The 23573-nt window shown below is 38.8% G+C and overlaps 1 protein-coding gene across 4 annotated transcripts in view; it reads right to left on the reverse strand.

Moving 5' to 3' along the window:
- The window catches only part of kcnd3 (potassium voltage-gated channel, Shal-related subfamily, member 3), a 76882-nt gene that overhangs the window by 4545 nt on the left and 48764 nt on the right, over positions 1-23573 (reverse strand). Inside the window, exons 3-6 of one of the 4 annotated variants that reach the window (XM_068712418.1) lie at positions 11524-11686; positions 4508-4609; positions 3099-3125; positions 319-411 (exon numbers count right to left, since the gene is read on the reverse strand). In XM_068712418.1, coding sequence (XP_068568519.1) covers positions 319-411; positions 3099-3125; positions 4508-4609; positions 11524-11686 — 385 coding nt within the window. Of the gene's footprint in view, positions 1-318; positions 412-3098; positions 3126-4507; positions 4610-11517; positions 11687-23573 lie in introns of all 4 variants that reach the window. The other 3 variants (XM_068712417.1, XM_068712420.1, XM_068712419.1) reach the window with 3 other exon arrangements.

A 23573-nucleotide genomic window follows, 5' to 3' on the forward strand; every position in this document is an offset into this window, starting at 1 on the left:
ACCAAAACCTTTTGCAAAACAGCAGCTCTCAAAATTCTATTCTTTAAAGGGAACAATGAGTCACAGAACATCCAAATCCTGTCAAAAAGGTCCAAATCACTGTGTGCAGACAGGATCAACGTCTACTTACACAAAAGGTCAAGTGAAAAGTTGTATGTTTACATTGTGAAGCACAACTTTTGTGTCTTTTTCACTGGTGTAAAAATATTATTATCATGAGTCAATACTTAAGTGACAAATAACACATCATGTCAACCTCATGAATGTAGGTGGTAGATTTTTGGAGTCAAAGATAGAGAAGTGTTCCAGTGTACCTACAGTGGTTTTCTCCAGACAGTTCAGTAGGTGGTGGTGTTGGCTCTCTAACAGAGAGGTGGACTTAGTCCGCTTCTGCTCATCCTCTTCTGTATCCTTAGTAAGCCACACACACACACACACACACACACACACACACACACACACACACACACACACACACACACACACAATTGATGCATGTTGACAACTTACATTGTTGGTGTACTCACTCAAAATGAACTTCGTCATCAGTAATGGAAAGTCAGGCGTGGCTCTTTCATTCTGCTTTGTGTCTTCCATTTTAAACTGGACTACCTCGGTTCGAGCTTGTTGATTTCACTCTCATTTGTGTTGTTAGCAGGTAGCCAACAATTCCTGCCGTTTGCTTTCAAATAACTTTCTAGCCAATTAATTACATAGTCATAGTGAACCACATTTCTGCTTGGTGTGAATTAATACTTCAACCTTGGCAAGTGGTTTGTTTATAATTATTGTCTCTATTCTGAATCTTTTGTGGCATTACTACTGTCATCGCCTCTCCTTTGATTTGTTGTATAAGTAAGGCGCAAATGAACTCCCCCTTTTTCAGTTTATTGAACTAATACAAGTCTAAAACTGTGTTGTTACCAGCTCTCTTACTAAATTATCTAAGTAGGTACCACAGCTGCAGCTGAACAGTTATTGATGTATGAAGCTTCAGAAAGGGGAAACACACAAGAGTTGAGAATAACAGAAGAAACTGATGGAACAATCTTTTTGGTATTCCCCCAAACAAGACTTGGTTTCAAAGCGCCAGCTCCAATATAGCTTAGTCTCAAAGTAATCACAATTGCCAAAAAACATGAAAACTGAATACAAATTAATTCCCTCTCTACAGCGCACATTGTTACTCAAAGGATTTGGGTGGGTGGCGATCCAGCCCAAGGACTCTCATTCAGACACATGCAGACACATGAACAATACAACGATGTGGGCACGACAAAACTACGCCTTCTGACGTCTCAATGTGTGGATCTGCTTTGCGACAGAGGCCCTATCAAATACATTGTATAGCTAGAGGCTGAGAACTGTGTCAAGTTTCAAGGTTATGCTCATGTAACAAAAGATGCTGATTTGATACAATCCATCTGGAATGTGACCCTGATTGTGTTGATCTCACTGAGGAAGTTTTTCTCAAGGTCTTGTCTTATATCTTAAGTGAAGAGAGGAAGTCAGTTTACTCAACTGCTGATGGCACTTTAATTTCTCCTTATGTTGTGAATATAAGCAGGTGATATGGATAACATTTATTATGGTATATGTCATTTTTTACTTCATTATATATATAAATTGCGACATGGACACATTTTAGAAAATTCAAGTTTATATTAATCATAATTACCAGATGGGACAGCCTCTTTTTGGCTCAGCCGATACATTAAACACTTGACAAATCAAGGTGCGTAATCTAATAGCCTGCAGGACTGCATATCATGCATGACCGTTTCCTAGAGCTTGGTAATTTCAGTCAGAGATCGGCTATTTTTTATTTTACATGGCTTGTATTGACTTAAATGGAGGAGACCTTTCTCCATTGTGATAAATTGTGCTTCTTTTTTACCAGCTTTGGAATGATTTCCTACCGTCCACTGAGTTCGTACTTTCTAAACGTAAATTTAATGGACAGAACTTCGACTGAATGTCTGACTGTGATATGTAGCATGCGTATCTGATTCATAGATCAGTGTTATTCATCAGATAGATGTTGTAAACGTAAATGTAAAACGTAAAATCACAGAATTACCGCCTTGCAGTTGTATGCTTCCGCCAATCAGTGAAGTTGCGGTTTACATCCATGTATGTCAAAAATGTCATTACGTCATCATTTTACCCTATTAGACATTTGTGTAAAATTGTCATAATAAGTAATTGAATTCTTGTGTTATGGCCAGAAATGTGATGTCACAGTGACCTTTGACCATTCTAATCAGTTAATCCTTGAGTCCAAGGAGATGTTGTGCCAAATGTGAAGAAATTCCCTCTAGGTGTTCCTGGGATATCACATTCAAGGGAATAGACCGGATGTATGCACGCACAGCCTGTTGCCTGCATGGAGGCATACAAATCTGCCATGGGGGCAGCGAATGGGCCTCAACCACTATCGGAACTAATTCTGTCACTCTGAAGTGAAAAGTGTAAATTAAAAAGCACCTAAAGGGATAAAGCTGTATGGTCTTTCTATGCAAGGCTATAATAAAACTTGACAGGATTATCAATAAATCACCCTCTATGATAATGGGCCGGTGATTTGGGTAACAAATAAATGGCTGTCAGAAAATTAAAAAGCCTTTGGGGTAAACTGAAAAAGACCATCAGACCAGAACTTCTAATCTACATATGAGAGAACCAGTCATTCTGTCATATATCCCCACTCACTCCCACCCAGACCCACGCAGCACTACTGACTGACTGACAGCAGTGACGCCACCGTAATTTGATGCGGCAGGACTCTGGCAGCCTCATCACACACACACACGCAGAGGGATGTGGGTCGCTCAGCACTCACAGATGGCATTTATATGATAATTCTAACCACTTCCAGACACCCATGAGCTTTCACACTGGACTCGATTAGATCCAAATGCATTTTAGTAACCATCTGCAAGGAAGGGAGTGTGTCACTGAAAGCAGAGTGATGGACTGGATGGAAGGGATATAGGCAATTTGCTCATACATTTCCAAACACATTATTCCATGGTGGTGACGAGTTATTAAGAAAGAATGGTTAAGTAAAAGAGGAGAACGTGGTGGTGGATGCTTACTTTAAAAAGTAGACAGTTGGTTGATGTCTGCAAGTGGAGATAAAGAGAAGTACATGTCAATTAAATGAATAGTTGTTTGTTAAGAAACACACTTATTTGCTTTCTTGCAGAGAGTTGGATGAGAAGATCAATACCTCGTGTCTGTGTGTTCAGTTCAGTATGGAGCTAGATCCAGGAGATAATTTGCTCGGCTTGAACAGAGTTAAACAATACCCAAAAGTTAATCCAGGCTAGCTGTTTCTCCCAGTTTCCAGTCTGTGCACTAAACTAAGCTTATTGCCTAGCTTTGCTCCTGTACTAGGGCTGAGCAATTTGGAAAAAGTATCTAATTCCAATTATTTTAACTGATAGTGCAATTGCGATATGATTCACGATATTGGAGGGAATGGTTATTTTTTTCCATTGATATCAAAATGATGAGGATTTGTACCAAACACATTTTTTCTGTCTGTCCAAAGAGCCAGATGCTTCCCTCAGGAGAAGGTAGACTAAAAGTAGAGTGAATATACATCACATTTTCCAAGTGATCAGAAACATGACTTTGAATGCTAATGTTGTTCTGTGTCTGCTGGACGTGTATAAATGCAGCCGTTTGCTCACAACTTCATCGACGATTGTGTTTACAACTTGTTTCAGCTGCCCCTGAGTCGCCACAAAATATTGCAGGCTTAAGGTACAATGATGACAAAAGACAAGAACATAACAACACTGCAGTTGTCTATACTGTAATCATAGAGGAGGAACGACAGAAACATTTTGTACCTTTTGTGGGAACAGGAGTTTGGGTGAGTTTATGTACTCCACTGCCTCACTGTTCACTCTTTTTTTAATGCACTAACCATCTAATTATCACTAAGAGCGACACAACAACGAAAAAGATGAAAAGCAAAACAACCTCTGTTGTCTGACTTTGCCAGTTTTACAGACATGGATGAAATAAAGTCTAGGATTGAAAGACAACCAAGAAAAGTACTTTGTGTGATTACACCGATAACGCCCGCATAAGAGATTATTGGAATAATTCCTCTATCACCCCTGCCCCGTATAACAACCACAATGTAATGACTCCAACTTCTGTTGCTCTTTTAGAGCCTCTAAATTACTTCTAAATTGTCCTTTGCTTAATTACAGCAGTAATTGTTTGTCACTTTGTGTGTGTGTGTGTGTGTGTGTGTGCGTGTGTGTGTACTGCAGATGTGAAGTTGCTGCTTCCAAGCTGTTGAGTTGTAGTGAACTGGAATAATTAGTAGAAGGTTGTTTGACAAGGAACAATATAATTAATCTCTCACACTGAATTATAATCTGTTGACATTTCACATCTTTTTTTAATTTTAAACGACTTTGCAGTAATCATTGCGCCCACTTTGCTGTTGATGGTTCTTAGTGTTCAGGTTGGAGGTTGTTCTCACCGTTAGCTCCAGCAGTTCGTTGAGCAGTCCGTTACGTTTGCTGTGGAGGAAGGCGTTGGCGCTGCCGGACTTGGATATTCTTATCCTGGCCAGTCTGGCTTTCTAGGCGTGGGAAGAAGAAGCGGTCACAGAATCAGACAGGGTGGGCGGGAGGTCACAGAAGATGACTAATGCTGTATTAGATGGTGAGAAACTGCCAACTCATCATCCAAGCTCTGTAGTAATTGAGAACAGTATAATGCATGAGAACAGACCTCTAAATACACTACATGGTCAAACGTGTGTAGACTGGATTCAGTGGCCACTATTTAAATTACCAGTTTATCTTATTATATCATAAGTTATTTTTCAGGCAAAAGAACATATGGTATATTCTAAAACCATATTAACAGTGTTGCTTGAAGATGTCACCTTGGGAATTATAAACCAATGGACCATTTTTTCCTCTATTCTCATGACATTTCTTAAATGAAACAACTAATTGATAATTGTCAAGGACAAAAAAAATATAGAAATGAATTGTCAAGAAAGATAAATTAATCATGAAAGTAATCGTTAGCTAACACCCTGATGAGGACAGGAGTGTGCACTTTTTTGCCAGATGTAGTGTTGAAGGGACAAAAGTAGATTTTCCAATAAAAACTCACTGGAAAAAAAAGCAGATGAATCTCACATAATGATTTAATATTGCTTTTTGGGACTGTTTTTTTCCCCATTCATTTCTATCCACTAGAGTAAGGCCAACAACCACTTTGTGGAAGCTATTTAGGATCCAAATGAAGAATGCCTCTTTGAAGCTGCAATTTTTTTTTTCGCATGAGTCCACAATCTAAAAGATTTCAGTTTGATCCTTCAAATGTTGGGTAATGAAGATTCAACCTAAACCACAAACCACAGGAAAAATATAACTGCAAAACGAAGCAAAGCCCACCTGCTCATGTCGTCTGTCTCCAACTGAGTTACAACTAATGGACGATTTACTGCATTAGTGGTGATTCTGCCCATAAAAGGCTGACTAGTTTACAACAACGCACCTGTCTGCTGAACATAAAGTTGTGTTAAATTTCAAAGCCCGTTTCCCAGCTCCTCTTTGTCTACAATGAGGCTCAGCAAAAAAGATAAATGTGATAACCCCTCCAACAGAGAGATGTGATTACTGAACAGAGCGAGGGTGAGAGAGAGAGAGCCAGACAGGAAATGAGAGAGAAATCGGATTGGGAATTTCTTGAAATGAAGAGGATATTAGGACGACTGTATACGATATACGGCTGCCTCAAGTGCTTCTGGACACGTAGGGTGAGAGATTTCTTTAACCTTGTCCTGATGCTCTCTCTCTCTCTCTGATAAATGCATTTCAGTTAAGGGAGACAGGAGGAGCAATATCTGCTTCCCAGACGTGAATAAGAAGTAATGGAATTACTTCAGAAATTGTCCGTCAGATTGTAGATACCTGTGAAGGTGTGAGAAATGCTGGAGACTCAGATGCAATGATAATGATTGTGTTTGTACGTGCACAGTATGTGAAATGGAGAGAAAGAGGAGGAAAAAGAGACAGCCATTAACTTCTTCTTTCTACGCAGCTTCAGCTAAAGTGTGAATGAATTTGAAAGGGAAAGCGCTGTCGTTGGCTGCCTGCGTTTCTTATTGATCAAAAGCTCGACTTGACACGAGAAAAGAAAAAAAAATATGAAAGAATAACTAACTCTGATCCTATTGATGTGGTGATGGATATTTCATCTTCTCTGATCGTCCACTGAGCCCAAATGGTTGTCTAAGGAATCTTTACTCTGAGCTGATGAAATTCTGAATTTGTTTAGAGTCCAGAGGTCTGAGCAAGTCAAGTTTGGTGAAGTCTTAAGACACAAGTTTTAAGTCTAATACCAAGCCAAGTCCAGGTCCATGTCATCATCAAGTCTCATGTGAAGATGTAAAGGATATGGCTGGTGTTTAATATTTTTCTTTTCTGTCAAAATTGTTACAATGGGTTAGTTTGTCCCTCTCAATGCTTTATGACTTGTCTCGCCTTACTGTAGCTCTCACCCCAAAGGCTGTGCGTTCCAACTGAAGACGTCAATTATTTCTAAGGGATAGTCCAATTTTGTATTACATTTCAATAAAATCAGTGCAGCAGAGTCCAAAATGTCCCCACTTTTAGTCCTTAATGTGGGTTTAGCTCTAAAGATCCTGGATCATACATTTCCCATTTTGCAACCAATAGCATCTTAAGATAGATCCTTCCTGCTTGGTAATTTTCTTCATCTATCAAACACAGGCTTTCTGTTATAAATGTGCAGTCACCCGGCCCAACCCTGATTACATCGTTATTTTCTCAGACCTTAAAAAATTCCCCCCATCGCTAAAAGACATAATACAACTATTTGCAGTGGTTGATTAGATGAGAAACCTATTAAAATCAGGGTATGAAAAGGCTCAATCACTTCTTTAAACAGCTGGGCACTGCATTTTTTAGCAATCATTACTCAAGTAGGAGTAAAGTGCATTCCTGGGCACCTGTGGATTAATATACATTTGCTGCGTTAGTGAGTGTTCACGGCAGCGGGATGGTGTCTGTGGGATTGGCTGAAATAAACTACAGTGCCCATGATAACAGTAATGAAGGAACATTTCACCAAGTGCAACTATGTGTCCCATTTATGCTTTTCTGGGCAACAATTGAGGGTGATGAGGAAGTTTTTCATGTCTGGAGAACTTCTTTGAGGTAAATTATAGTCTGTTCAGAGACTGGCCTAATGGAGCTCCTCGACACGTTCAAAGCCCGGTGATGATGGATTCTTGTGATTTTACCTTTTTTTTTTTTTTTATATACGTGGGCTAGGTTGACCGAGAAAATCAAGCCTACATCCTCCAACATAACCACCCTCAGTCCAACAGTCAGACAGCCAGACTACAGCAGTCCAGGGAAAAAAGGCATGAAATGTTCAGCTCGCAGACAAGTGAGCCTTGAAACTGCTGCATATAGAGGCTTTTTCCTTTACTCCAATCAGCCTCTCTCCAACCAACTTTCCCGCTTCGCCTTCTCTGACCGTCTCCTTTGTGTTCTCTTTCTGCTTTTTACTTCTTGTCCGACCTCCTTCTCTCTTTCCTCATTTTATCCTGTCATCCTGTTTTGCCCTCACGTCTCCGGCCATTTTTATTTTCTTCAACATCCTGCCATATCTCAGTGCAGCTCCACTTGACATCGCTCTCCCATTGTGTGACCTCAGTCCATTTATTTTGTGTGACCTCAGTCCATTTACTGCCTCGACGTTCACGACATGGCAGACTACGCTGCACCGCTTTGTTGTGCAGTGATAAAAAAAGAAAAACCTGTCTTCTTCTTCTTCTGGGGAAGTTTTCTTTTCGAAAACCTCAGGGAATTAGGCACATTAGTATCAGGGGTTGTTTCACACAATAGTTATGCCATCTGTGGGTGACTGAACATGAAGAGGAGACACTGCGCTCTACACCGAGGCCCGCACACACGCGCACGCACACACACACACACACACACACACACACACACACACACACACACACACACACACACACACACACACTATAAAGTAGTTAGTAGGGAACGACTATCATTAAATCTAATTTAGATTCTCTACTTTCTATTTTCTGACTGTGAAGCTACAATTGGTACAAGAGAAGACCTTTTTGTACAGTCAAATCCCCAGATGACTATATAATTGTAATGGGAGCCTGGAGCAGCCTGTTGTTGGAGAAGAATGAAGACGAATGAGACCCAGAGAGGAAGGTAAGGCCAGGAGAGATGGGGTAATAGAGAGAGGGAGAGCGAATGAACAGGGTTAAAAATCTTTTTTATATATAATCTTTCCTACTTTTCCTCCTCTTTCTGTTCTCCGACTCATACTATCAGGGAAAACAAGTGGCACATGTGGCTATAAAAGCGGTTTTATGTGAATTGATAAATAAAATTGCTCACAGGTGCACGGTAAATGTGTTGGTGACTTGCTAACCTTTTACAGTTGTGGGCATAAATACAAGATAAGAACAGACAATTACACAAACCAATCCAGCAGAGTAGCTCCTGCAGGCAGAGCTCCAGGTTTCCATTGTACTAACAAAATGTACTTTCCCAGCGTGGTAAGACATTCTCACTATGTAAGAAAAAAAAGATGCACCTTTTCAACTGCTTGTGTATTGTAGATTTAATATATATGTATGCATGAAAATAAACCTTGGGGTGAATAAAGTTTACCTTGTATATAGGGTTTTCTGAAAAGAAAAACAATCTTGCAACAAGGGCGATCCTGTAACTGTAGCTTTCAATTCTAGATGTTATAATTTTGTTTTCTTGATCTCTTTCAGAACTTCTTGACCATGTTGGCTTAAAAGCTGTTGCTGCTGTTTCCAAGGTCAAAAACGAAGTTTGAATTTTTTGCATTTAAAGCAGCTATAGCTCTAAAGCGTCTTTCAGCTGTAAAAAAAATACAGCTTGCAGCTGGTTCGTTCTGGTTCACTCTCACCGCTTATCAGTGTTTTTTATTTGGCACAAACTTTTCTTTTTCTGAAAACAGATGGCTGAAAAACCCACTATATTCTACCTGCCCAGCACCAAACTACAAACAAAGTTTACTAATCTGTTTGAGTAAATGCTATAGTGTGACTATATGTTATAGTCTGACCACTCACTGCCCAATCTGTTTACTCTACCGATTCAAAGAAGAATATCAGGGATCAGTACTAGTCTATATTAGTTAGTTTGCAGGACATCAGGCCAACTTTGGTCTTCAACATTTTGAAACTTGTGCATCAGTGTTTTTCATTTCTGGTCCCCCATGAATGCAGCGAAGAAAAGCTGCATTAAAATGTAATTTCTTTTAAATGTTTTTTTCATTTAAAGTGGATTATGTATCACAGAGTTTCTCCTCACTAATTTAATGGGGCGGATAAACCAGAGGAGACACTGACTCTAAAAGAACTTCATTAGAATGAGTTTTACTACGTTTTGGGTTCCCTTCGTGGTCTAAAACATGTTTTATAAATACTGTTAAAAATGAGGAAAATTAAACTGTTCTTCCGATCCATCTTAAGATCCATATAAAACAATAGCTTGTACACAATTACAGAGTGCTAAATGACCAACAGAGATGCTGCTAGAGTGAAGATTCACCAGTCTTGAACGAGGTTGTGTTGCTGTTGACTTACTTCAACTCAAGAAATGTATCTAAACTTGAATATAAGAACATCTGTGTGGCTGATTGACCAGCAATTAAATAATGTTCTTCTGGGTTGTGAAATGTTTGGTAGAAGATGAGTCACAAAAATAAACAGCTTCCTGAGATACTATTCAGACAGATGTCTGTCCTCCCAGCACTTTTGGTCGCTCCTGCTGTCAGTAGCTGTTGCTAGGCAACAGTTCATTCATGCCCACATACAAAAATCAATATTAAAACAATAGTCAAAGAAGCGGTAATAAGTACAAGTTTTAAAAGCTTCATGGAAAAATAGAAATCTTATTTGCCCACATTTTCTGGTCCTTTCCTGTTATGTTGAAACAGGAAAGTTGAAATTGTTATGTTGAAAATGATGAGGGAGGTCGAGGAGTGATGGAACGAGGGAGAGAAAGACCTGTAAAATTAATATGAATATGAATGTTTGCAGTTAATGTTGTGGCTAAATGAGACGACTAAACGTCATTGTGCCAAACACTAGTCAGCCTTTAGCTTAGTGGTGGTGACGTGAAGTCATGACAGCGGTGTAGTTTGTTTACAGCCAAACAGCTTTTTGTGAAGATCATAATGCTGAACAAAATGTGTAAGTATAATAAATGTTTTTTTGATGCAGTTTAAATTCTTCAAATAGGGAAGCAGTACTATGTTAATTTCCAGGTTGGCTTACAAAAATACGTCATCCCTGCAGCACTATTATTTTTGATTTAATTAGAAGATAGTATGTTTTGTTTCTTTCTTTCCTATTTACCTTGGTTGTGTCGCGATCATACCTCACATCTTGGAAAATAAGTCATTAAAAAAAACAACATTATTATATAAATTAGATTATTATTTGCAGTGCGAGTTACAACATTTTCACTTGTTTTTTTAGGTTATTACTTAAAAAAGTTTCATTACTCATAAGTGGGACATTTCATTGGCTTACATTAACGGTTTAATAAAATGGTTTTAGTGAATTATCCATTATGTGCCTACTATGTGTTAAAAATGACCATCATTAATATGCTTTTTGTCTTGATGGTATCTAAACCTTCTTTGACCTGTTTTATTTTAATTCTTTCTTATTTCTGCTGATTCAAAGCAATATATTAATAAGAAAACCAGACACATAGGATTTTCATATCGCTATGGATTCAAACCAGACTTCTCCCTCCTCAATTAGCTATCAGCAGCTGCTCTCTAACTTAATAGCTCTCTTATCTAGCTCCGCAGAAAGGTCAAGCCCACTGGGTGAGTGTAGTGAGTGGATAGCGAACATTTAGTACTTGGATTTAAAGTGTGCGTTTGAGAAAGAGACAGATAGGGAGTGTGTGCATGTGTGGAAGGACGTTGAATAATGTAGGTCTGAAGGGCAAAAAAATGTCCTTTGTGTGTGTGTGAGGGTTTTGAAAAATGTGGGATGATGTAGGTGGAAGGATCAGATATACAATGCAGAATTCAATTGGGGTCAATTCTTTTCAGAATCACCTTTTTTTTTTTAAATGTTTCATCCGTCCTCATTTATCAAAATCATTTAAACCTCTGTCATTGTTTTTTATTTGAATATACACAAAATATTTATAATTAAAAAAGACCTTCAAAAAGTTTCTATGCTTAATCATTGGTGTACAACGACCCAGCACTTTTCATTCAACCTGCCATTCATACTCCCTCCATAACGTGATAATATCTAATAATCCCGTGACCTTTTTGAAAATCAAAAGCTTGAAAATTTTGTTAATGTGCGCACACTTCAACAAAACAACACTTCTTTAATCCACATATTGAATCTCACTGTTGGAGCAGAAGGGATGAAATAAAGACACTGACTTTTACCTTCTGAGCACGCCGTTTGTCGGCTCTCTGGTTCTGGTGGTAGATGCGACTGAAGTTAGACACGATAACTGGGACTGGCAGAGCGATCACCAGCACGCCACTCAAGGAGCAGATGGAGCCGAAGATCTTCCCGGCGATCGTCTTTGGCACCATGTCTCCGTACCTAGAAATGAGACAGATTAGGTGAGACAAAGAGCTGAAATAAATACATGGTGTTGACTTGATACACAACATATGTTTCCATCCACGTGTGTTCATGGCGATTTTCAATTTGAGCATGAAGGAACTTAGTGGAAATGCGAGAGAAAAAGTCTCTGCATGTTGGATGAGGCAGAAAAAGTGGCATATTAAAAAAGAAAAAAATGTTTTAGAATACACCTCAACATAAGACAGACTGTAGACAAAGCATTTATATCATGCTGCATGTCACTTATCAGAAAGGTCCAAAAATAAAGAATAATCAGAAGGGACTAATTCATTTCCATCATGTATCAAAGCATCACACCTACTGGTGCTCAATTCATTATGTAATCTTGTCACATCCTCTTATATGGGAGAACATAATGACAAATGAGTTTCTTTAAAAGGCAATTAAAAGAAAAATGCACAGCTCCATCGCCATACACAACGAGCAAGCTTCACCTATTCCAGCAGGTCTCATAAGTATTTCCCTGATCTGACTTTGGCAGAGAGTACTCCCTATTTTTAGAGCACTATATTTACTTTGTGTCATTCAATTTGAATGTGTTTTGCCAACAATCCTACCGCACATGCACTGTATTTAATGAGCGCGAAAAAAGAAATCACACTGTGAGACACTACGCCTGTCAGTGAGGACGCAAAGTAGTCAAAGTATAAAGTTAAAGCTGCATTAAGTGATTTTTTTGGGGGGCTGTTTGGTGGCAGCTGAAACAAGCTGTAAACACATCACGGACATCACATTTTGTTAATCCAAAAATACAAGTAAAGCAGCTTTAACTATGACATCTCATTTATGAGAATACCAGTGAATGGCATTTTAACCACATTTTAACTCCTGTTCTCAGCTTCCGTCAGGCGTCCGATAATTTGATTACACAGGTGACTGGCTGCTTTAACAGGTGGACAGAGGTGCAGAGATAGGACCACTGCTATCTTTGCAGCTCAGACTAGGCATATCAAAGCCATGCCAAGTAGGATCCAGGGCCAGGAATAAGCCAAGGTTCTTGGCCAAGGTTAGACAAAGCGCAAACAAATTGATTATTAAATACAAGACTTCCAGGACAAGCTTGTAAGCAGGTGGGAAATGACACTGAAATCGTCCCCTGGAGAGGCCGCTGACATCAAATTTAAGTATTGTGATGTGAAGCAATGGGAAACAATGTTTGCTGGTGCTTGAAGGAAAGTAATTAGATCAGCATTTCACCGAGGTTGAGTGCTTTGGGGCTGGTTCGGCTGTTCCTGCTGCTATTTCATTTTTCCAAAACAGTGGTGAATAACACCAGCAGCAAATGTCAGGAGTTGAGTTTTCATTAAAACTAAATTATGACTGGTGTGTTAACTGCATGCCAAATTAATCAAAGCACAGAAGGCCAAATTGCCTCCTAAGTAACCATATGACCAGTTGCTGAATCCGTCAGAGTGTTAGGCGCTCACTACCAAGTCTGTTTGTAAATGGTAGGCTACTGTCAACGTTATCTTCTTCATGTCACCTTTCTCTGCTCTGCTCCACAGTGTGTGTGTGTGTGTGTGTGTGTGTGTGTGTGTGTGTGTGTGTGTGAGAGGACAGGCTAAGCCCCGCACTCGGTGAAACACCAGAGCAGAAGACGTTAATGATGATTAATGACTAATTCCGCTCATAATTCTGCAGCGACACACCTGAACATCAACCTGTACAGCCAGGTGGTTTGTTACACACAACCATCTGAGAAGCCGTCATTGTAAATAGTTTGTAAAAGGACGGGCACTTTCGAAACACATGCGGCAGGTGATTGGATGAACCATTTGTAAATCAATCATTAAACAAACTGAACTGGGATTAGAGCAAAAACATCTTTTCCATCGAGAAAAGACTTCAGTGGCGTTCGGTCTTCTTCCAATAAAAAAAACACTACAGTTCTGTTATAACTGATGCATCCACGCTAATCTCTTCAGGAGCCGCTAGTGTTGTTTTGAACAACAGTCGCCTCTCTATGTCTTCTCGTTCACACCTAAACCACAGCCGCAGCCGCTCACAGGATGCTGATGGGTCCGTGCTCTGGCTTACTGGACACAACGCATCATTTGAAGATATGTGATCTTGTGACTCTGACGTGCAAGCTAGCCTAAATATAGGTGAAACTCAGAGCAAGATGAGTGAATATTCTGCATAAGACACTGTTCTAGTAACCACAGTCCTCGACAGACCGTTTTCCTCAAGGGCCACTTTAAAAAAACGGATCGAGCATAGTGGTTTGATTTTGATCCTCAAAGTTTCTGTAAAACACTTGCTCTTGTTCAGAGAGCTCTTTTTTCCTCTTCCTCTCTGGCTGTTTGGCCTCGTTGGCTCCTCTGAATTTCCTCTCCACTGCGTTCTCGACACAACGAGACTCTTGACAGGTAAGCCCCATGCACTGTTGACCACTGTGTCTCCTGAGGGCAGCTTCCTGCCCAGACGTGGGGGGTTGCTAGCTTTCCACTTTTCAGACTGTTTCTTTTTTTTTTTTTGGTGGGGGGCCCAAAGCATGCTGAAAAGCGCTTTAATCGCTAGACTTACCTCGTGCTTACTACCCACAAACTGATGAGCTGGGGATTTATCACAAACCCGGCCTTCTGCTCTGCCTGAACAAATATGCAGGAGAGGGAAGAAAAATCTTTTTCTTTCAAAGTAGAGAGGAGCACAAATGATGCAGGCCACAATTAATGAGACATTATTTGAACAGACTATAAATTGACACACTGTTTTTGACTTAAACTAATCCCACTGAAATAGTCCAGCAAAAATCATACTTAAATCGACAAGTGGGATCTCAAAGTTATTAATTGTGTTTGCAGTAATAAAAGATTATATCCTCGATTCTCTTCATACACCAAACCCCATTTTTTCCAGGGTAGAAGTTTTTCTTATATTGTTTGAAAACTCATAGCAATCTGGCTGATTTGAACTGCAAGCACAGAAGGCAGAGTCAGAAATATGACAGATTATTAACAAGCGATGGAGATTTGACCACAGGGCTTGTAGTTATTGTTGCTGAGTCCTGCTCCTGGCTGCCAGACAATCAGACAAATGATTTCACAGTTCTCTCTGCTCACTGTCTGTCAGCCGATGAGAGATGACATTCTCTTGTCTGTGTCTTTGACTGCTTTGTTGTAATAATTTGACACTTCATACCCACTATGATGTGTTAAACATCATTAGAACTGCGTTACGGTGGAATACGCAAAACTTTGCTCTTTGCAGTGAATGAGTTCACAACAGGGTGTCATCATTAAAGGAAATGGACAGACGGCAAAGCACTTAAATGCATAAATGATGAATAGTTAGTTGTGATTTTATCTCAGGCAGTAAAAAAGGTCATTCTGGAGCTGGCCTTTCATTCACAGCAACCACTTTCTCCCATTATACAATTTGAATTTGAATTGCTGATGATTTGATTTGATCATTTTTACCTTAAAAAAATAATCGGAACCTTTGTACCATGCCACACAGACGCTACGCCATTCCACAAGATGCTGCATCAAGTACGTGCAAGGCCACATTCCTGGTAGGTGACTTTGTGTCTGAACACGGTATTTCTTCCTTTTTAGCTGAGGATCATTGGGATGAAAGATAAAATAGCTGCTGCAACGATAAGGAATTGTTTAATAGTATTACACATGTTTTAGTGCATCTGTCAATACTTTTACGATTAAAACTATCTAGTGAACGTTGTTTAATTAAGTGAATATATAAAGTATCAAGCACTAAATAATTGGATGAAAATTGATATTGTGTATAAGAGTGCATTTATGCAAGTCATTGTAACAGTGTAAACAAAGCTGTAGCGGCTACACCAAATCATAAGAATTCCCTACATCCTATACTTCCGGCACCCTTGCTAGACCACACCAATATTCAAACTCAGTCTTCATATGGACTCTCTGGTGCCAAAAATACACACACATGTCTCGTCTGTTTGTATGGATTTTCTCATCTACATTTTTTTGACTGATGTGTCATGGCCTTTACGACTGTTCTGTATGTGGTACATGCAATTGTGCATTCCGTAGTGTTCTGTGAGACATTTCGGCAAATCCCATGCCTTTATTTTGCAAAGAGATCCACAAGTTTGCATCAGTTTCACACAGCAGTGGGCAGCTGCAGAATGAAATGTCAAGAGTAAGAAACTTTCGCTCATTGAAATATTTCGGATTAATTGGGGAGTCAATGAGTTTGTGTATAAATAATGCAAAACATTGCAGGTCAGGAAGGTGCTTGTCTCACAGACAAATTTGATGAACGTACGGTTTGCCTCGATGACAGGATAAGAACTGTTAACCTTTTCAAATCAATACACTGATATGTGCCACCATGAGAAACAGGCAAGTATAGAGTAAATTAAGTAAATAAAGAATTATTATAGAACATCCTGAAAGAGTAGTTAAACGATGCAACAAGGCACGAAACACAGCAGTGGGGCTATTACGCCGGTAAATAGTCTTCTACAGGGAGTCATTACTTTGCTTTTCCCATCTGCCACAGTTTGAAAAAGAGGCCTAAGCGAGTGGAAAAATCAATTGTGAGGGAATTTATTCAGTCATGTGTTTTATCTTTTCCAATCTCTTGCTTTTTTTTTTGCTCCTCATTATAAGAAACTCAGCTGTAGCTTCCACAACACAGGAAAGGAACAGCATGCGCTTGAGAGATCTGTGAGGGGCTGCAAATAATACAGAATTGACCTGGAGGTGCTGCATCGAGAAGGTACAAAGAAACCAAAGCAATCAATCTGGCTTCATAGTCCTACATTGTTACAGCTGTGATGAAGAACATTAAAAACTGTTATCACAAGAGCAGCTAAAGGACAAAACAATTGTTTTAATTATATAGGGGCCTGTGTTATTCTCGCTCTAACAGGTGAAGAGCTCACAATGTAATTTGTCATTTTTTAATTATTTCTTAAAGATTGATCACCTATGTGACCTGAAAATACTAAGTATATATTAAGTGTGAGTACTAACAAAGTATTCTATGAAGAAGCAAGACGTCAACGAGTGTTAGTGAAACAACGCCATAAACCAAACATGCAACTCCTCAATGCCAAAGGGGAAGTGTAATTAACTGTAAACTCATATTCTAAATGAAATAATCATGGACACTTATTCTTCTGTCCTTGTAAAGAAAGGAGTCATGGATTTAGAACAACAAATGTATTATAATGAAACAAAGGACAAAAGATTGACTATACTACAAGTCATTTGATTGGGCTGACAAAATATAGATTGCAGAAATATAGATCATAGATCATATAAAATCCTGACATATAGATAGTAAAAATTCCCAAAAGCCCTGTGCTGTAGGTGCGTGACCAAGCGCCAACTAAATACTGATGTCTTTTTTGGTTTGCATAACCTTGGGACACTGCGGTGGGTATAAACCTATCTTGAGCTTCCAATGTTTGAAATCCAATTATGAACTATAACTTTTCTTTTGAATTATTAGTACGCCAGAGGATTCAGGCAAGCTTTTCAAAGAAAAATGTGAAGGGCAAAATATTTAAGTTCATTTTCACTTCAGACCAACTTTGAGTACAATAGTCTTCAACAGAAGACATGGCATCAAACTTTTCCTATTGTCAAATGCTTGTCGTGTCCATCCGGTGATAGCTAATTTCCACTATGACTTATCTATCTGTTTTTATTGTCTGACCACTCAGTGTTTTGGCCCTTTTTGTATTAACAAAGTTAATCACTGTCAGACATGGTCAGTAAGGGTCCTCTCAGGTTGAGTAATATTGGATGTGTGTCTTAATCAGGGAATGATACTGTCAACTTAGATAGGGGGCTGAATGGGGATGCAATCAGTGGACCAATCAGTGATTAACCATTGAATGGTTAATCAGTGAATGATCACTTGTTGTCCAGATGTCCTAGTGATGAACTCCATCTACCCGTTGATTGAACCTTCTCTACACTATAATAAAGACTTTAAGGACAAACTTCTTTTCTCAATGTTTCTTAATTTCAGTATCATAGGACTCACTCGGTACGATTGAATAGTTTTTTCCACCACAAACTGGTGCAATTGAGAGCTGACAGACAAAATGATGGATTTATTGCTTCAAGTCATCAAAGATTCTACCAGCCCATGGATTGTTTTTCAGATACATTTTGGTGAATGAAAAATATCAGTTTTTTGTGCCAGCTTCAGTGAAGCTGGCACAAGGCGCATGTGCCAGACAGTGACGTAACCACGCGGTGTACGAAGTGGTCGCGGCACTTGGTCGTGCGCTCGATCACATGCCTGTCACAAACAGTTCACTGATAAAAGCACTATTTACATGTCTACAGATTATACAAAGAAGGCCAGTTCATGTAGATGCTTTAGAAACAGGAAGTCTCAAAAATCTTCATTTGAGTATAGATTTTGCAGCCAAATCAAATTGTATACAGGATATTCAATCTTCGTTTCTTTAGAATTCATGTAATACTTGACTTGTTTTTTTACAGGGCTTGTATAAAGGCAATAGAGTAGTAGCTGAATATGAGGCATGAGTTTACAGATAATAACAACCTCTCCTCTACATTGTGGAGGGTTGGTTTATGGCTATTTGCCCGTCTCACTCGTTGTCGTTTTGATTATTCACGCACTCTTGCGTTTCGGTGAATAATGCTACAAACAGCGCATTGAGCATAAGCGCCTTTGTGCATACCTGGTGCTTGTGCAACATCTGCGGAGGCTGGTTGCCAAGGTCAAGTATAAATAAAACCAAATGTCCAAATGTCCTTTGTCGTTTTGTTGTCGTCAGAACTAATATTTACATAATGCGGTTTAATAGACCTGGAAAAGCTCATTTAATTGGTTATGTATTCATCAAAGTTATCATCGGAAAATGTTTTGAAAATTAGGGATTTAGGTGAATGACTTGCATATGAAACATTTTAAAAGTATTGAAAATAGCCATTTGCTAATCAATGGATGATCCATTCATGTCTTTAAAGGATTAACTATAACACATTCATATAAATCTTCTGAATATGTGGTAAGCAGCTGAATCCTGATGGCATTTTGTCACAGACACATTTGCTGTGTGACACTGCAGGTTAAATAGGAGATCTCTTTGCATGATGTTTACATAATCTGCCTTGAATCTAAATGGCATCTAGTGTGCTACTAGAATCAGTGTTGGATAATCCCGTTATAGATACAAGCGCAGAGTTTGTTTGAGGGCCTGGCAAAGTGGATTGGAATTCTCCATTCTCCAAAACAAATATGGCAATGAGCGGACATTTGCAACTGTTTTTATCAAACATATTTAATCCAATTTTTTGTTAAATTATTAATTAAATGTAGGGCTGGGTATTTTTTAAATAATTATGATACCAGTACCAATACAGTACTTTATTTCATAATTATCATATGAATAGAAGCATTCAGTAAAATGCCATCACCACCACATTTATTATTATCAGATACCACAGGCGTGCAGTATAGCACTTTTGAACATTTTAGTATTTGGTGGCATCTCTGCAGGCTAAACTGCCAACTTCGTCAATTACACCGAACTTGACTGCACCATACAACAGACTGTATGGCTTGTAGCTGCCATAGTAGTGGGCCAATCACATTTTGCATTACATCTAAGAACACTCACGGTGACTGGCTGCCAGCAAAGCCCAGACAAGTACTCTTTTTTCTTCTAGATCTGGCTACAAAAAGGATTGACTGCAGGTATCTTTTGACTAGAGAACTTGTGGTACTACAGGGTACTGGGTTATTTTGTGCGATACCTTAAAAGGTATTGAGTGCCGATACCCAACCCTAATATATTTATAATAAATATTGATTGTGTCACATTTACTTCAGCTTTTACTCTCCTTATTTTACTCATATTTCTCAAAATACAGTCGTCAGTGAGAGTTGGGCTTGCCGTCAGAAGACAATTTGGTACATGGGTCATATTTTTGTAGTTTTTGCAATAATTTCTACTTATTATGAAAACAAGGTATGGGGAAGTTTGCAACATTTCTACAACAGAGTTTGACAGGGCAAGAAACATAGATAAAGTCTATATCTGAATTGAAATGTTATGTTTGTAATATTTCATTATTGAAATGATACAGTTGATGAGAGTGAATCAAAGCAGAAACAACCTGAAAGATGTTAAAATGCTCCACAGAGCTGAGAGGAACTGCAGAGTTCATCACTACGAACGACCCCTTTTACATCATTTGACCCACTGTTACCATTAAAAATAATGATTAGTGCAGCTGAATGACCTGAATGATTGTCTGACTGCTTGAGATTCGTGCTCGGTCAGATTGTCTTTAGCAATGTTGCAACACTAAAAGATCTCAGTAATTAACTTGAGCACCATGCTAATGACACAAATTGTAATAAAATAAATACCCTCTAATACCACAAACTTGCATTACAAACACAAAGTTGCTTAAGATCACAAGAGCACACAGGCTTTAAACATAAAATGCTGTTATTAGGAGTGTACTCTTAATAACAACTGCACATTTGACTGAAAACGTCTTGTTTCTTTTGCAGTGTTTAACAGCAGTGACTACATCTTATCAGAGTTCAAAGCTCAATGCTTCATTTGATATTTCTGTTGAAAGCTGGTGCACAATTTTGAATTTGAGTAAGATTAAACATCACCCCGCAAGTAAAGTAGCATTCAGGTCAAACACCTCCAGAACCATTGTGGTCTTGTTTGGTGCTCTTATGACTTTCTTAGATCCAACACAGAAACCAATAAGCACTACGAAACTTCAACCAAGGCAACATGGCCCGACCATCTTTCCAGAGGGACTGCAAGGGTACACAACTTGCAGTATTGATATTTACACACAATCACACCTTCTGTTTTCTACTGAAGGAAAGCAGGAGAGAGGAGAATAACAACGGAAACAAGAGGAAAGGAAGAACAAGAGGGAGGGGGGGGGGGGGGGGGGGGGGATTTAACTGAAGGACAAGAAACAACCCGATATCTGTTATTACACACAAAGGCTCGCAAGCAGTGTGGGATATTAGTTTGTGTGACCTGCTGCCACTGGAAAGAAAGCACCATCCATCATAACCAATGTGAACTCCTGGTTAAATTAGAAGCTGGTTCACCTTACCAGGGAGCCTTAACATCCAGGGCAAATAAACCTTACAGAGACGACAGGTTAGAACAGTGAGTTTATCTAAAAGCATGAATAAACCGGGTTTAACTGTTGGCCAAAGGATGATATATGAGAGAGCAACAGCTGCCTAATAGCAGAAAATAACCTTTCCTTAACCTTTATTTAACCAGTTAAGGTTTCCACAAGCATGCATTGTATTTTTAAACTCACTGCTTGATATTCATACTGCTACAGTATAGCTGCAATCCATACAAATACCGCAAATATTGACACTTCGTCAGGACCCCTTTGTGTCACTTTATCGCACATTGGGTATAACAGCACGTCAAACTGTGAAGCTCCACTACGTTCACAATGAACGCATGTTTAATGTTGTGAATTGAAACAAAAAAACTTTCACAAAAAGATTGTGGTTTAGGTTAAAAAATACTGAAAGTGAGAGAGAAACTTAACGTTGTGAACACAAAGACAAACAACACATTGTTGATTTCACACAGGACATGTACAGTGTTTTTTTGTCCCATCCATCCTCCCCTCCGTCCCGTCTTTATACTACGTCACCCCACTCCCGGAGCATTTGCTCTGAGCGTCTAATATTAACGTGGATGGGTTCACATTTTAGTTACTTGCAAGACTGTTACGTCTCCTACAGATGCTAAAGGGTCACTTGTGCATCTGTATCCGACGCAGAGGTGTGAGACAAAGTGAAGCTATTTAAAGTGCTGGGAAGCTGAAGAGTGTAGTCATGCTGCCCAGTACAGCCACTGGCCTCCTCTGGGTTTTTCTCTGCTGGTCTTAAGATTGCAAATGGCCCTCTTTGATTTGCTGTTACAGGTATGTGAGCGTCACATTGATCATTGTTTATTCTGATGTGCCAATTGAGATACGGAAAAAAATCTAAATATCTGCAAAGTAGACTTACAGATATTGCACTTTGGGGTATAGGGGGGCTCATGCAAGTACCAGTCATACAGAAAAACAATCTCCCATGTGTATTATTGTTCTTTTTGTTTGTTTGCTTTTTTTGTCTTCTGTCTTGTCATGCCATGTTATGTCCTGACTGTCATGGCTTAATGTTTTATATGATTAAATACAGATTTAAAAGTACTTGTCACAATGACCAATTTAAAATGTTCTCTTAGGAATGAACGACATTCACAAGTGGTCCAAGTAAAGACTTACATCTGCGAGGGGGAAAACACCTGTTTGACTTAATACCTTCACTTGGAGTTGAAAACAGAATGAAAACAATTTACTGATTCAACAATGTTCCTTTTTTTTATAGATCTTCTTGGTAGATGTATTTCAAACATAGCAAGGATTCAGAAGTTGTCACAATCCAACAGCTGCCTCATGGTCTTTCAGCAAGTCTTCACTGCACCGACAGTGCAACATCATGGAACTTTTGTCTCTTGTCCATCCACCACCTCCATTTAAGTCGTGGAACGCTTTGCTTAGGCAAGACATTTTTGGCCTCATATAAAACTGTTGTCTTTATACTGTCACTGTACGGCTCTGGGGTAACACAGCGTCGACAGCTGTAGTAATAGTTTCTCTATTTTTCCTACCCTTTAATACATCTACTGACACTGCTAACTTTGTTATGATTCCATCTGCTGATCTCCAGCAACAGGATTTTTTAGCTCTGCTGCAGTATAACATTTTTATATTTGGGTGATATTTTTATGAATGAATGTTGCCCACAAATGGTTAAGAATAGTTAGCCTCACATAATAATTTTAGGGGTGATGATTGTGGAAATAATCACATATCATGTACGCATACCTGCTTATAAACAGGTGGTATTTCCAGTGGTTGAAAAAGTACTTTGATCTTTTAATTAAGTACCTATAAAAGAAAGTAAAAAATACTCCACTATGAGTAAATGTCTTGCATTCAAAATGTTATTTCAGTAAAAGTATTAGTATTAGCAGCTCAATGAACATATGTATTAACAGTAAAAGTACTAATATTGCAGAAAAATGCCCCTTTGATTGACTTAAATCGAATGATTCCCAAACAACGGGTCAGGCCCCTACAAAAGGTCATAAAATAAATTTTGGGGGGTTATGAGAAGATTGATAGGAGGAAAAGAAGTAAAAATTTGAACTTTGAATGAACTTTGTATTCATATTTGACCTCTTTATTTAAAGAAGTTTAGAGAGGAAATATCTCTTTGGTTGAACTGCTAGCAACTCATAGATATTTGAAACATGAGAAGGGGCCCAAACTGGACTTACTTTTTGTTAGGGGTCACAAGCAGAAACGATTGGAAAATATGATTGTAATCATTACAAATGTGCTGTATTTCATAAGCTTCTCATATGTGTTTATGTTAAATCTCCATTTTCCCCTCCACCCTATGGATTATTACTTGTAATCATTACTCTCGGCACGCTTCTTCACAGATTTTCTGTCTATGCTGTCAGACAGGTTTCATTGACAATTTCAGCTACACAATCATCAGAAGTAATGAACCATAGTGTCCTGAGGATGTGACAGGAAATACATATTTGCTTTTTGTATTTCACTTGTCTGCAGAGATCTAGCAGCGCCTACAGCTCAAAGCCTTCTGAGCCAGGCAACATAACCAGTATTGACTTTTTTTTTATTGTGGTAAAAAGATTTCAATGAAACATTAAGCCTGCTAAACCTTAAAAGCCAGTCAATTGCAAACAGAGCTATAAAATACAATATTGTTCTCTAGGCTTTAGTCTTATTTCTCGTCAACAGAGGATTTAGAGTGTTGTATTATATGA

This window comes from Cebidichthys violaceus, unplaced genomic scaffold (assembly GCF_023349555.1).
Source record: "Cebidichthys violaceus isolate CVI_PGR_0920_01 unplaced genomic scaffold, fCebVio1.0.p SCAF_17, whole genome shotgun sequence".
Lineage (NCBI taxonomy): Eukaryota > Metazoa > Chordata > Actinopteri > Perciformes > Stichaeidae > Cebidichthys > Cebidichthys violaceus.